The 14,137-nt window shown below is 47.8% G+C and overlaps 1 protein-coding gene across 3 annotated transcripts in view; it reads left to right on the top strand.

Moving 5' to 3' along the window:
* Positions 1-13,154, top strand: part of AGBL2 (AGBL carboxypeptidase 2) — a 30,660-nt gene extending 17,506 nt beyond the window's left edge. For all 3 annotated transcript variants that reach the window (XM_083164346.1, XM_083164348.1, XM_083164347.1), the window contains 11 exons: positions 860-960; positions 1,086-1,216; positions 3,387-3,453; positions 4,558-4,656; positions 6,053-6,139; positions 7,304-7,370; positions 7,458-7,544; positions 7,625-7,846; positions 9,542-9,596; positions 10,992-11,122; positions 12,285-13,154. In XM_083164346.1, coding sequence (XP_083020472.1) covers positions 860-960; positions 1,086-1,216; positions 3,387-3,453; positions 4,558-4,656; positions 6,053-6,139; positions 7,304-7,370; positions 7,458-7,544; positions 7,625-7,846; positions 9,542-9,596; positions 10,992-11,122; positions 12,285-12,430 — 1,193 coding nt within the window. In that variant the 3' untranslated portion in view covers positions 12,431-13,154. The remainder of the gene's footprint in view (positions 1-859; positions 961-1,085; positions 1,217-3,386; positions 3,454-4,557; positions 4,657-6,052; positions 6,140-7,303; positions 7,371-7,457; positions 7,545-7,624; positions 7,847-9,541; positions 9,597-10,991; positions 11,123-12,284) is intronic.
* Positions 13,155-14,137: the final 983 nt, after the last annotated feature.

Genomic DNA, 14,137 nt, shown 5'->3' with positions numbered 1-14,137 from the left:
AGGAAGCACCTCCCACCTAATATAACAGATTAGAGGAAGCACCTCCCACCTAATATAACAGATTAGAGGAAGCACCTCCCACCTAATATAACAGATTAGGCAAAGAACCTCCCACCTAATATAATAGATTAGAGGAAGCACCTCCCACCTAATATAACAGATTAGAGGAAGCACCTCCCACCTAATATAACAGATTAGAGGAAGCACCTCCCACCTAATGTAACAGATTAGAGGAAGCACCTCCCACCTAATGTAACAGATTAGAGGAAGCACCTCCCACCTAATATAACAGATTAGAGGAAGCACCTCCCACCTAATATAACAGATTAGGTGAAGCACCTCCCACCTAATATAACAGATTAGAGGAAGCACCTCCCACCTAATATAACAGATTAGAGGAAGCACCTCCCACCTAATATAACAGATTAGGTGAAGCACCTCCCACCTAATATAACAGATTAGAGGAAGCACCTCCCACCTAATATAACAGATTAGAGGAAGCACCTCCCACCTAATATAACAGATTACAAGAAGCACCTCCCACCTAATATAACAGATTAGGTGAAGCACCTCCCACCTAATATAACAGATTAGAGGAAGCACCTCCCACCTAATATAACAGATTAGAGGAAGCACCTCCCACCTAATATAACAGATTAGGTGAAGCACCTCCCACCTAATATAACAGATTAGGATTCCTTACTTGTAGTTTCATTTGTCTAGTTACTGTGTTTCTTGTATGTTACTCAGCTCAGTAAAACTCATCCTTTGAAATCCTTTCACCTTAAGCAGTGCATGTAACTACGTATGTGCTTGTTAACATGGATTTGATGTGTTTGGTTATCTGCAAACATTGCAGGGGACAGAAAGGGCACTCATTTTACAGCAGGTGACCTGAAATCGATGGGTCACCACTTCTGTGACACACTGCTGGACTTCTGTGATCCCGACAACACCAAGGTGAGTGCGTTGTAGGGAGTCGGGAAGCCCCTGAGCATACTTTGCTTTAATACCAGCTGCAGAGCCAGAACTATTAGTATGTGCATGGCCTGTACCTGTCCAGTAAATATCCTCTTCGCTTAAAGTTCCAGGTTTGTTTGTCGGAGATCAAGACCTTAGTGCAGGAAGAAATAAGAGAGAAACTAAAACAGCTTGGACGGAACATCGATTCGGATGTGAATCTGAGCGACATATCATTGTCCGATATCGAGTCAAGGTGAGAGCAGGACCCTGTAGAATGTAAGCTCTCTTTAGCTGGGACTTGTCTAATGTTTGGCTATTGGAGCCACATAATGTAACTTGGCTATATCGATGTTGACACCATAATGTTGACAGCTTCAATGTTAAAATGCTGTCAGGCAACATGTTGACATTGTCAGAGTGTAAACCCTCGAAATGCCATTATCAGAATGTCAACATTAGGGATTTGCCGAGGCTGGGAGTTTAGGGTTAGACACTAAGTCGTATGACCTAGTTAGGGAGGCGACAGGGGCGTAACTAACTATTTATCGCCCCCCCCCGCCGCACGTTTATTCGGCGCCCCCCACCTAACCTTCCCCCCCTTCTTACCTGCGGTCTGCGTCCGACTCTCGCCCGGCTCTCTGTCGGGACCTTCCTGACGTCACGGTCCCGGCCGGCTCCTGCTGCTACAATGAAAACGGACTCTTAGAAAATGGCTGCCCCCATACTGCAGACAGAAAACTGTCTGCAGTATGGGGGCAGCCATTTTCTAATTGTCAGTTTTCATTGCAGCAGGAGCCGGCCGGGACCGTGACGTCAGGAAGGTCCCGACAGAGAGCCGGGCGAGACGCAGACCGCGGGTAACTATAGCCCCGCAGCCCCCCCGGCGGCGCCCCCAATTTCTCTGCGCCCCCCCGCCACCGCGGGGGCTGCGGAGCTATAGTTACGCCACGAGGCGGACAACACAGCAGGGCGGGTCAATTCAAATATCCGCCCAGCTGGTTTCCTGACCGATACGCCAATACGTCAGTTGTGTACCCAGAGCTTTGCACAGAGATGAAAGCAGTCAGTAATATTATATACTATCAATAATATACTTTCTGCAATAATGGGAATTGTTATATTGCAGCTGTGGCTCTTATTCTGGTCCACACGCAAAGCTGCGCATGGATGCAGGAAGTGGGCGTGCAGCTGACATCAGGTGCCCGCACCCTGCACCCACATGGGAATGCCCAGCATTTTCATAGGAACGCCCATGAAATTCTGGGCATTCCCATGGGCGCAGCCCGTCTCCACCACCGCTCCCATGCCCCCTGCCCGCACTGCTAGGTGCGAACGAGACATTGCGAACATGCAGTTCGCCATGCCCGCTCGCACCAAGCGGCTGCACATGCACATACATGTGCATGCACAGTGGCTAAACATCGCTCCCCAGCGCGTGTAAAAATAGCCCATTCAGTGGGTGGGCGTGTTATGGGAGTGTCGGGGGCGTGTTATGGGAGTGTCGGGGCGTGTTATGGGAGTGTCAGGGGCGTGTCAATGCAAGCAGCTGTGTTCCCAGATGCCATAGGAGGCCATGGTCAGACAGACATGCTGCACCTGCCATAGGATGATCCAATTTCACATGCAATCGATGGTGGCAAATAAGCGAGCGCCGATCGGTATTCTAGAAAACAACATTGTTGTCATCATTGTGCACAGTTGCAGTTGATGGCATTTGTGCGGAACCAGGAGACGTTGTGATGTGTGGTTGCCTTAGGGCAGTGATGGGGAAACTTCGGCCCTCCAGCTGTTGTAGAGATACACATCCCAGCATGCCCTGCAACAGTTTTAACATCGCCAATAGCAAAACTGTAGCAGGGCATGCTGAGATGTATAGTTCAACAACAGCTGGAGGGCCGAAGGTTCCCCATCCCCGCCTTAGGGCTCTGCACATATTATACTTGGTGGAGGTCACATGCTGTTTTGCACAAAGCTGTGCAGATGTCTATTTCGGGGCTGAGCAAAAACTTGGCTTTTGTGATGGAGCAGAAGTTTGCACAGGAGGATATAGGCAATAATTCAGGTTGGTTCGGTAAGCAGAAAACATTGCTGTTCACCAAGCGCCTGAGGTGCCACCTGCCGCCGCCCCCCTCCCCCGCCACCAAGTCCCCTTGGTACCATGCGAGGGGATGTGTACGAGAACAACCCCTCGCATTCCTCCACTAGCAGGAGAGATCATTCAATGTTCACCGAATTCTGATTGCTACGAGCAATCCTGAATCACCCCCATAGTGATGACGCTCCTACCAAACTGTCAAGTAGCACACTAGCACCGTAGTGGCTGACTTGTCTCAGTAGTCAGGATTCCCTGAATTACCCATTGTGATCCTGCACTGCTATATGACGTTCATGGTAACAGTCATCTCTTGTTGTCATGCTTACAGCACCAGTGGATCCAACAGCTCGGAATCTGATGGACTCCCTGCACATCTACTGAACATGGCAGCGAAGGTGAGCGCTATACAGTACATCTGGGAAAGGTGCAGCACTGTACATCCTGTGCCAGCCACACCCACTGATGTCATGACGAAGAGGCGGGACAAACACAGAGCTCTCTGGGGATTCTCAGGGGTGGAACGGATTCAGGCTACAACCGTACATGTCTGCTGAGCCCAATGGACAGTCCTGGGGAGCTGCAGAGATTCTGGCTGCACCTTGCAATTCCGAGGGGCAGCCATGCTCCCTGTAGGGTGGCACACTGCACACATTGCCCTAGTTACAGCCTTGCCTGTGTGAGTATCATATTGTACATGCTTAGAAAATGAATGTACACAGACACTAGAATGGATCTCATGATGTGCACAAATACGCTCGATTACTAGGCATTCATTGTTTTCAATAGTGCCCAAACATTTTGACTCAGTGGTGCACACAATGGCTTGCTCGTAGTGGAACTGCAAAAGTATGCTAATGACCGAGATGCCATCTTGTGTATAGATGCCCTCTGCCGCTGGGACAGGGACACAGTAAATCAAACAACTACGCGTATAGCTTCATTAGCATATCTTATGCTGGGTACACACTAGAAAATTTTGAAACAAATTTGTTGAACATTGGTTACAACAGATTTTTAAAAGGGACCAATGTGTACCCGCTACTTCACTAGTGACGCCCACTGTCGTGGTTTGCTACCGACATCCCCCATTGTCTTTACTTCCTGCTCCAGTCCTGTCTCTGGGCATATGAGAACAGTTCATTGGGTTTGTTTTTTTCCTGTGGGGCCTCTGTGTTTTTTGTGATGGTGACCCTTGGCAAATTTTAAAATCTTGTTTGGTGTGACGCGAGTTGAAAAAGTTTGAAGATCACTGGTCTAGTGTGTTCCCAACATTAGACCATATGATACAACGGCAGGACACAAGTTTGGAGTCAGGCCATCTTTTCTCAATGAGGAGAGTGGGGTTCATAGTGGAATCTGGTGTCGGTATCAGGCTGCGCACCATAGCTGGTGCTCAGCCTCTGCTGCAATAAATTAGGGGAGGTAAATGAGCACAGAATGAACATCCACCTGTTTACAAAGCTGCTGCCTTAATCTCTTTGTTCTCTCTTCTTCACTAGTTTTATAAGAGGAAAAAACGCCTGCGATCACGTAAGGAGAGGAACCACATGTATGAGAAACGCAGTTCCAAACACAAGCCAAAGTCACGTGACAATGTGGTAAGATCTACGTGTGTGCGTATAAGCAACACTTCTGGAAGGAGTATTTCTATTCCTGAGTGCCGCAAATCTAGGCCCTCATTCTGGTTGGCCCGCAAAGCTGCGAAATTCGCTGCTTTGCAGGTCATCTAAAACGCCGCCCGCACGAACACCCGCCGCCCTCGCACGTCAATCCCCCCCCCCCCCACACGCATGCGAATGGAGGTTTAGCATAAGCATCCATTAGCAGTCTTCCGTGCAGGGGCAAAATCATTCGATGGTCGCCGACTATGATGTCTGATGTCTTAGATCTGCAGGTTCCTGGGAAGCGGGCAGGCAGGTGGCATCCGCTGACATCAGCTGCCCGCCCCCCACATCACCGGCAAATTTCCATGGAAACGGCCATATGAACCAGCCTGGTATCAGATTGAAGGCCCAGCGATTTGGGTTCGAATGAGATCAACCTCGACACTACTTTGATGCCGGGAAGGGGGGGGTGGGGGGGGGAACCGAGTGGGGGTCGGAATTAGCGGGTTCTATGTTATCCTAGGAGGAAAAGGTTCCAGCTTTGCATCTCCAGTTCCCAGGGGGCTAGCAATGTGGGGCCAGCCATTGGAAAGCCCCGGTCCTCCGCTGCAAAATTAGCTATGTCAGAAATAACGGGGGGGGGGGGGGGGGGGCGGGGGGCGGCATGTGCCCGGGTGCCCCCCCCCTTTATCCACCCATGTAAGGACCTATTTTACTGCTACAATCTTCAAAACTTCTATATATGATGGTCTTTGACTTTACACCCCTGATGAAGTCACTATGACGAAACGTGTCGGGTTTCCATTCCATATCCATCAGGAACTGACTGCATAAAGAACTGCTGTTAATTCTGTCATGTTTTATACTATTTTAATAAATATCTTTAATTTACTCATAAGCGCAATCTATTTTCTATGTACTTTCTTCCCCTTTTCCTCTACCAACAGGGAGGTTACTTAGAGCTGCTGATACCCTATAGATAGATACAAACACACTCGCCAGTCCTACAAATGGGCACTCACTTCCCCGGTTGGGGTGCGGTGGCCTGTGACCACACACTCTAGTAAATACAAACACAGGGGGCCCAGCACTCACTACAACAAACTAACTCACCTTAACATTCAAATAATCAATTCAATAAAATAAACCCTATTTTACCCTATAGATATATATCTGTCATCGGGTAGGTGGTGTGACGGGTAAGTCCAACCACTCCTGAGTGGGCGACATTAGGGGAACCAAAATAAAATTATATTTTGTCTCCCTCCAAAATAAAAATGTTGTGGCGCCTCTATATTTATTTATTATTTATTAACAGTTTCTTATATAGCGCACACATATTCCGCAGCGCTTATAAATTCTATATAAATTCTTCTTTTTATGTTTTAAGGACCTTGCTGGGTCCTCGAACCAAACAGCCAACTCCACCCCATCTAAAGGTTCCGGTGCAGGAAACGCAGAGAAAAGAAAACTGAAGGTGAGTGAAGTTTCCCCTGAGATGTGATTGTAACTGCGCATAGAGATACTGAGCTGCCATTCTCAGCGGCATCACCGGGCACTCTGCATTAATACCTCCATCCCCCACCATGCGGGAGGTGTGGCTGGCCAATAAGGGGGGTGGCCCTGCCCAGAGATGGTGCTGTATTCTGTGCCGGTACTTTGGGGCCATCCCTTTTGAGGGCCGCACCACCCACCTCTGGCAGAACATGCCATATTGTTATTAGTAATGTAGTATATTTTAGAGTTCTCTATATTGTTAAATGTTATTTTTGTATAACAATTTTATTGAAAATGAGTTAACCCCTTGTGTGGTGGGTTTTGCTGGGGCAGGAAAACCCACCACAGAATGTAGGGACCACCCCCTCACCTCCGCTCCAGCATTTGTACGCCGAAAGGCTGAGCTTCCCTGCCGCTGCTGCCCCAGCCGCCAGTCACAGCAATGACCACAGACGTCAGGCTCGGGGATGATCGCGACGGCAAGGGAGGACTCGGGCACTTGAACTCCTGAGCACTCCCGAGTCCCCCCGAACATCCTGCCGCCTTCATCACTGCTGTGAAGTGAATGGCGGCTGGGGAAGCGGCAGGGGTCAGGGACGACAGAAGGGGGGGGGGCCTAGAGGAGGTGCGCCAGTGATGCCCAGCTGGAGGCACCACTGGCACGCACCTACTGCATGGTAGGTATGCCCGGAAATTTCCCGGGATAGCCCGCTGCCGCATCGCAGCTGAGCCCAGAAAATTTCCAGGCATACCACCTAAAGGGTTAAAGCAGAGATGACATGCATAGTATACAGATATCACAGTAAGTAACAATAAAGTATATCATCATTACATTGCAAGAATACATTCGTGGGACAAAGGGGGATATCCGATTTTAACATTATATAGAAAGATTTCTCAGAAGTGACCACTTAATGTTCTTAAATAAATAATAGACCCAGAAGTGTCTTCTGGCAAGCACCGGTACCATCGCGAACAACGAGAGTCGCTGAATGTCTACATTCAGTGATTCTCACTCCGAATGGCGCTATTTTATATATATATGTATAAAAAGCAGACAAATGTAACTACAATATAACCGTGTGGTGATAATTGAATATTATATTGGTGTCTATATTACAAGACAATGGTTTGTCTATCACAGATGAAGTCCCAGGAAAGTTCCTTGTCCCAGACTGAAGTGGCTGAGGAAGCCCCAGTACAAACCGTGGGTAAGAAATAACACCCGATAAAACCATCGCCATCAGCACAGTCCTCCGAATACTCTACAAGAGTCTGTTTTTCTTTATATACTATAGAAAAGCCCACTCTGACCTATGTACGCAAGCCAGAGTCTGTTTCTGTGAAGACCCAGCTCATCAACAGACTCCCAACCTCATTCATTGGTGAGTTAGGTGCCCGTGTAAAGGTGAGGCCTGGTAAGATGGCTGACGTGATACTATAGCCTCCAATTCTTGTTCTACAGGAGACTTCTCAACACTGGAACATGTCTGTCCTCGCCACGCTGCAGTCAAGACCCGCGAACCTAGTGCCAACCGCCTTCCCCTGATTATAACCGTAATCCAGCGTGCCAACTTATCTCCTTTCTCCAAAGAGCCCTCGCCAATCAAGCAGCACCTCCCACCTTTTCATGCCATGCTTGATTACAGGGACAAAAGCCATGTGACTGATCATGTGCTCAAACGAGGTACGCGCATCTGATAGTCTACAATGTACAACTGCAACAAGAAACGTAGGGTGAGATTTAATAGGATGAGCGATTCAGAATGTGGGAGATTTGGTAAGAAATCTCCAGATTATTTAAAGCGGCAATCATTTACACTGCAAAACCAGTTTGATTTGGAAATGTAAATGATTTCCGCTTTAAAAAAACTGGAGATGTCTTACCAAATCTCCAACATTCTGAATCTCTCATCCTATTAAATCTCACCCGTAATGTACAAAAACGAAATAACACCTCTATAATGTAACGCATAAGCCGTTCTAATGCCTTTCACTGGGAATAATAATAAAATTTGACCACTACTGCCACCTCCCTTCCCGATTGACTATATCTTTAATGGGTTTCCATAGGTGCCTACATTGCACCCATCGAAGGTACGTACCTGTGCATTCCTAAAGATCTTCATATGCACAGCTGAGAGATCACCAGGGAAATGTTTTGGCCACTCTGTTCTAAGAGATCCGCCCATGAGCACTGGTCCTAAACCGCAGGCGCACCTGTGCAATGCACCTTTACATGATCACTTCCCGCTGTTTGTATTCATATCGTATTCCTGTGATAGAATTCTCCGGATACCTAGAGCGAGATGTCTTCTTATCGTAACTCCACCCCAACCTATTGCAGGGATGTTGTGCCGGGTAAGGATAATTAGGTCTGCAGCAAGAAGGTCGACATGGGGAAAGGGCGACAGGTCATTAGATCGACACAAGCATTAGGTCAACATGGGCAAGGTCTACATGGGGTTTTCCACTGGTTTTTGACCCAAATGTCGACACAGTCGACATGGACACAGTTTAAAGTGCACCGCGTCCCCTCGCATGGCACTCTATTTCATTCTCCCACCACGCCCTAGTGGATGGTAGGGCACAATAACGGGCCCTCTCTGCACTGATGTGTAGCCTGCATGAGACTATTCTCAGAGTAAATCTGGGTACTTGTGAGTTATCTGGACGCCCGATTTTTTGATTGTATGCCTTAAGTTAAGGCATACAATCAGATGCGATGCGATGCGATATCGCATCGCATCGCATCGCATCGCATGCGACCATCGGATGCGATGACCCGATTTTTCCATAGGAATCAATGTTAAAATGATTCCTATGGAAAAAGGGGTCCTTTTCATACCCCTACTATCCAAGTGGGCATGGAGTTGGATATAAACCTGTGGCGAGCGTAGCGAGCCACCGAGCCCGAAGCGTGGCGAGCGAAGCGAGCCCCGCGAGGGGACGGTATTCCGTGTCCCCTCGCGGGGCTCGCTACGCTCGCCACGCTTCGGGCTCGGTGGCTCGCTACGCTCGCCACAGGTTTATATCCAACTCCATGCCCACTTGGATAGTAGGGGTATGAAAAGGACCCCTTTTTCCCATTGAATTCCATGTTAAAATGGACTCAGTCCATTTTAACATTGATTCCTATGGAAAAATCGGGTCATCGCATCGCATCGCATCCGATGGTCGCATGCGATGCGATGCGATGTGCCCGATCCGACCCGATTTTGAAATCGGGCGTCCGGATAACTCACAAGTACCTAAATCTGTATTACCTTTCCCCATAGCTCCGTTACGTTTTATTCTTAGTATACAATCATACTATATGCTGATTTTGTTTTGTAAGTGCACAATGATCTATGTGACTTAATTCTCCTTGTTCTTTATTTAGAAAAGTCGTTTACATCAAGGGCTCTGGTACCTGCCATGGGGACGAGGCCATACAGGTAAGCTAATTATTAGGTATGCTAATTGGCGGTCATCCTTTTGAAAAGATCTTTTATGGCGCAGGTTCTACCAACTGAAGAATCAGTTTCAGTTGCATAATCCAGTTACGCGTTTCACCGGTAGCCTGGCGGCTTCTTCAGACTTGGTGGCTTCTGACATATACAGTCAGAGAACAGAACGCTGCAGCTCTGATCACACAGCACTAAAGGACATTTTCTATTCCAAAGTTAACAGAAGTTCGGAACCTTTCTTCCTTTTAAAGGCAGCAACCACTCCTGCTAGACATTGAAGTATGAACCCAAACAACTCCATCTGCCAATAGGAACTGAAGGTCATTTCAGACATACAAGTATTTGGTAGCACTACTATCTCCCGACCAGAATTAATTGTAAAAGTTAATCTTAAGGCCAATTACCACAAAAAGAAATGGAGAACAACTGATGTGCAAACGAATAGCCACCAGAGAGGGCCGCATAGAAGACGGCTGACCGTCCTTTACCGTTGGGGCCTGGACGGATATAGTCAACCAATCTACATGTCTGGAACACTAGATACATGATGTATAGTCACCCAAGAAAGCCATCATGTTGTAGATTATTGGGATGGAACAGCAGTTTATCCAGCAATATTATCCTTTATTAGATGGACAGAGGAAAATACCAATATCAGGATAGTGTAAGAAGGTACAATGATAAATGCGTTCTCAGGACATACCCTTATATATCTAGAGGAAGAGATCTTCTGATCCTGGGTAGAAGACCGTCTTCTAGACCTAGACGTAAAACGTCTATCATATTACCATAGAACAAGACCATAGGGAAATTGTGCATCCCAGAAGGCGGACGTTGCACCAAGTGCCTCCAGTACACAGAATGGGCAACGTTCACATGGAACAGAAGATGAGCTCAATTAAGCTCAAAGCTCCATAACAGTAAGACCAGGTTCTGTTGATGAATGACAAGCGAAACTAATCAATGGTGCGTCTATTTCCGCTCATCGGAGAGTTGGAGAAAGCAGGGGACGCCCGGGCCGAAATAGTTACTGAGAAGTCCTTAGCTTCTGGAAGCTACCGCTCATGCCGTATCCTCCATCTTTATCAGATATTACTTGGCCTTGTCCTACCTACATCATTCCCAAATTCTCATTTGGAGCAGGAGAGGGTCTGACCTACTCTAGTCTTGACCAGGTGTTCCCAATTACATCTCCAGATGGTTTTGCAGATTGAATATTTACTATATATAGAGGTCCCAGTGTGGTCAGCCGCCCTCCAGAGCCACCAATGTAAAGCGGACTACAAGTAACATCTGTCTCATTATAAACCAAGACAATGCTAGCTCAGGAAAGGCGTATCATGGCTTCATTTTTAATGAATATTATATTTACATTCTATATAGGTTTGCATCCACTCTGGAAAAGCAAAAACACCCTGAGCCCTCTACCGTCACCATTGATCTGCAGTTGAGTCCTAAGATGCGCAAGACCTCTAAATATCAGCAAGAATCAGTCATTGCTCTAGTGACTTCTGGTAAGTGTAGTCCAATCCCCCGAATAACTCATGCCTATGTATGTGTGCAGGCTCAGCAACAGGGGGGGACACCTGTACAGGGCCCCCAAATACACAAAATGGGGCCACGTTGTCTGCTCTGCCTACTAGTTAAAAAAAAGAGAGAAGGGGTTTGAGCAAGATGTCATTAAGCCCCCCCATTTGAGCTCCGCCCCCTCCTGAGACCCGCAGATTGCGGCATTTAAATACCGCAATCAGGGGGCGCAGTGGGAGGTCCCCCTGAATCCGGGAGGGTTGCCCACCTTTCCGAGGGGCCGGGAGGTGGACCAGATTTTCGGAAGACTCCCGGCCATTCCGAGAGGGTAGGCAACCCTGGCTAGGGGCCATCCCAGAGTTTTGCGATTAGGGCAGTGGTTCCCAAACTGTGCGCCTAGGCTCCCTGGGGTGCCTCGGGACACTTGCAGGGGTGCCTCGGGTTGGTCATCCAGGACCAATTCAAATTATTTATGATCAATTATTACTGGACAAAACCAGTGCTATTGGCTGCCAATGGTAAAATGTCTACAACCAGAACCAAATCCTGCCCCTTACCACATAACTGAACCTAAGAAACACATATAAACACAATCTACTTAATTTGATATATTTTTGGGGGGCCTAGGGGTGCCGTGGAAAAATTCTGATACTCTAGGGTGCCGTGATTAGAAATAGATTGGGAACCCCTGGATTAGGGAATGCTAAACCTATGGCAATGCATGCTGGGATGTGTAGTTACACAACAGCTGTGGCCCTCCAGCTATTGTGTAACTACACATCCCAGCATGCATTGCCATAGGTTTAGCATTCCCTAATAGCAAAACTCTGGCAAGATATGATGGGACTTGTAGTTTCACAACAGCTGGAGGGCCATAGTTTGGACATGCCTGGTTTAGAAAAACCAATGTGGTGGCTGGCCACACCCCTAAAAATGGGCCCCTAGCTCTGCATCCCCCAGGGTGACTTTGTGCCCCAGTCAGACACACGGACTACTAGAAAATATAAATATATATATATCTATCTCTAGCAAACCAACTCAAAGCTTATGCTTCGAAAGCTAGCCTGCTAGAAGAGACGACAAATTGAAACAGGCTCCAATTTGCTGGTCTGGGTGCGAATGTGCATTAAACGATTGTGTTGTTTGCAGACTACTTGGATAACTTCCTGCAGAAATCAAGGAGCGATATCCCCGACTATACACGGTCATTGCCAACTGTCAGAAAGTCTGAATCCTTTATCGCAGGTTCTCGAGAAGACTTAACGCTTTCAAAGGTGAAGGGACTCAATCAGTAGGTGTGATGGTGGCTTTATTTATGATCAAGCCCTAGCGTCACAGTTCAGATTGCCAGTGTGACCCTCCCTTAGATGCCATTGTGGTGTGGTGGAAGGAAGCACTCAAACAAATAAGTTCAAAAACACATCAGTATTAGGGCCAAGCACTTTCGGTGTGTCCCCCGTCCTCAGGGCACCATACACATAAGAAACAAAACACTTACCGACCTAAATACCTTCATTGTAGTTAGAGTGCCTGGTCCCCTCCAGCCACCGGAGTGCATCCCAATGGAAGTACGTAGCACCACACTCCCGGCAGAGCAGAACACCACAGCCGGAAACACTGGATTTGTATTCCACCGACCACAGTCACCACACTTCCCCAGGTCGGAGGCAACGTTACCCCTAATACAGAGGTCTCTGAACTTATTTGTTTGAGTGCCTCCTTCAACCATGGACTAATATATTAAAAAAATCTGAGAACCAGCATAGCATTTACAGACATGCCAATCTGCACAACATGTCACTGTGTCCGCAACGATGAAGATAGGAGACTGAATGGTTATACGAGACTTCTATCCAAAGCCGGGACATCAGCAAAAAGTCGCCACCTTCACACCGCTGCGGGATTCTTACACGAGCCAGAATTGAAGGCGCCAGTCTACTTCAGCTTAATCCAGTGTAATGACTTGATGCCAGTCCAGTATTGTCAGTTTATTGCTCAATAAAATTGTAATGGAAGGTGTTATGTGGTCGGCGGTCTCAGCAACAGCTGGTGCAGTATTGTTACTACATGCCAAGTGGTACAGGGTTATGCTGGGTATACATTATACAGTTACCTTGCAGATCTGCCTGGTGCAGCCTACATGACCTTTTGAAGCTGCAAGTTGGCCATATAATGCAGTGTATGCGCTACCACAACCAACAGTTCCCGTTCCCTCACAGGAGGAACACAGATAGCATATGGTCACATACCGAGATCTCTCACAGATGAACGTCAAAGGTTTCCTCCCCAGGGGAGGAGTTCCATGATCAGGTGCCATAAACAGATCTCACAGATTATTAACGGGAAAAGTCTCCATCCTAGAGGAGCTCCAATATCAGGTGCCATATGCTGAGACCACAGGTGATGAACAGGGAAAGGTCTCCTCCCCAGGAGAGGAGTTCCAATATCAGGTGCCATACGCTGAGACCACAGGTGACGAACAGGGGAAGGTCTCCTCCCCAGGAGAGGAGTTCCAATATCAGGTGCCATACGCTGAGACCACAGGTGATGAACAGGGAAAGGTCTCCATCCTAGAGGAGCTCCAATATCAGGTGCCATACACTGATACCACAGGTGATGAACAGGGAAAGGTCTCCTCCCCAGGAGAGGAGCGCAGATAGATATCGGGTGCTATACACTGAGATCTCTCTGTATGCCCATGATAACTGCAGAGTGCCAGCCTGAGACAAAATATTAAAGTCTCACTGGCATTTTATGACAGCATGCCCAGCTTAATACACTATCATGGCAGGGCGAGGCAGGGGTGTGGTATAGGGTACCGACAGTCGGGATCCCGACTGCCCGGACTCAGACAGCATGGTGAGCGCAACAAAGCCCCTTGCGTGCTCGCTGCGCTTGTCACACTGCGGGCACGATGGCTCGCTACCTATTCTATTCTCATCTATGGGGGTCGTGGACCCCCACGAGGGAGAACAGCCAGTGGCCGTCAGGCAACAGTCTAT

This window comes from Crinia signifera, chromosome 11 (assembly GCF_055691185.1).
Source record: "Crinia signifera chromosome 11, ASM5569118v1, whole genome shotgun sequence".
Lineage (NCBI taxonomy): Eukaryota > Metazoa > Chordata > Amphibia > Anura > Myobatrachidae > Crinia > Crinia signifera.
This window is presented reverse-complemented; position numbering and strand designations above follow the sequence as displayed.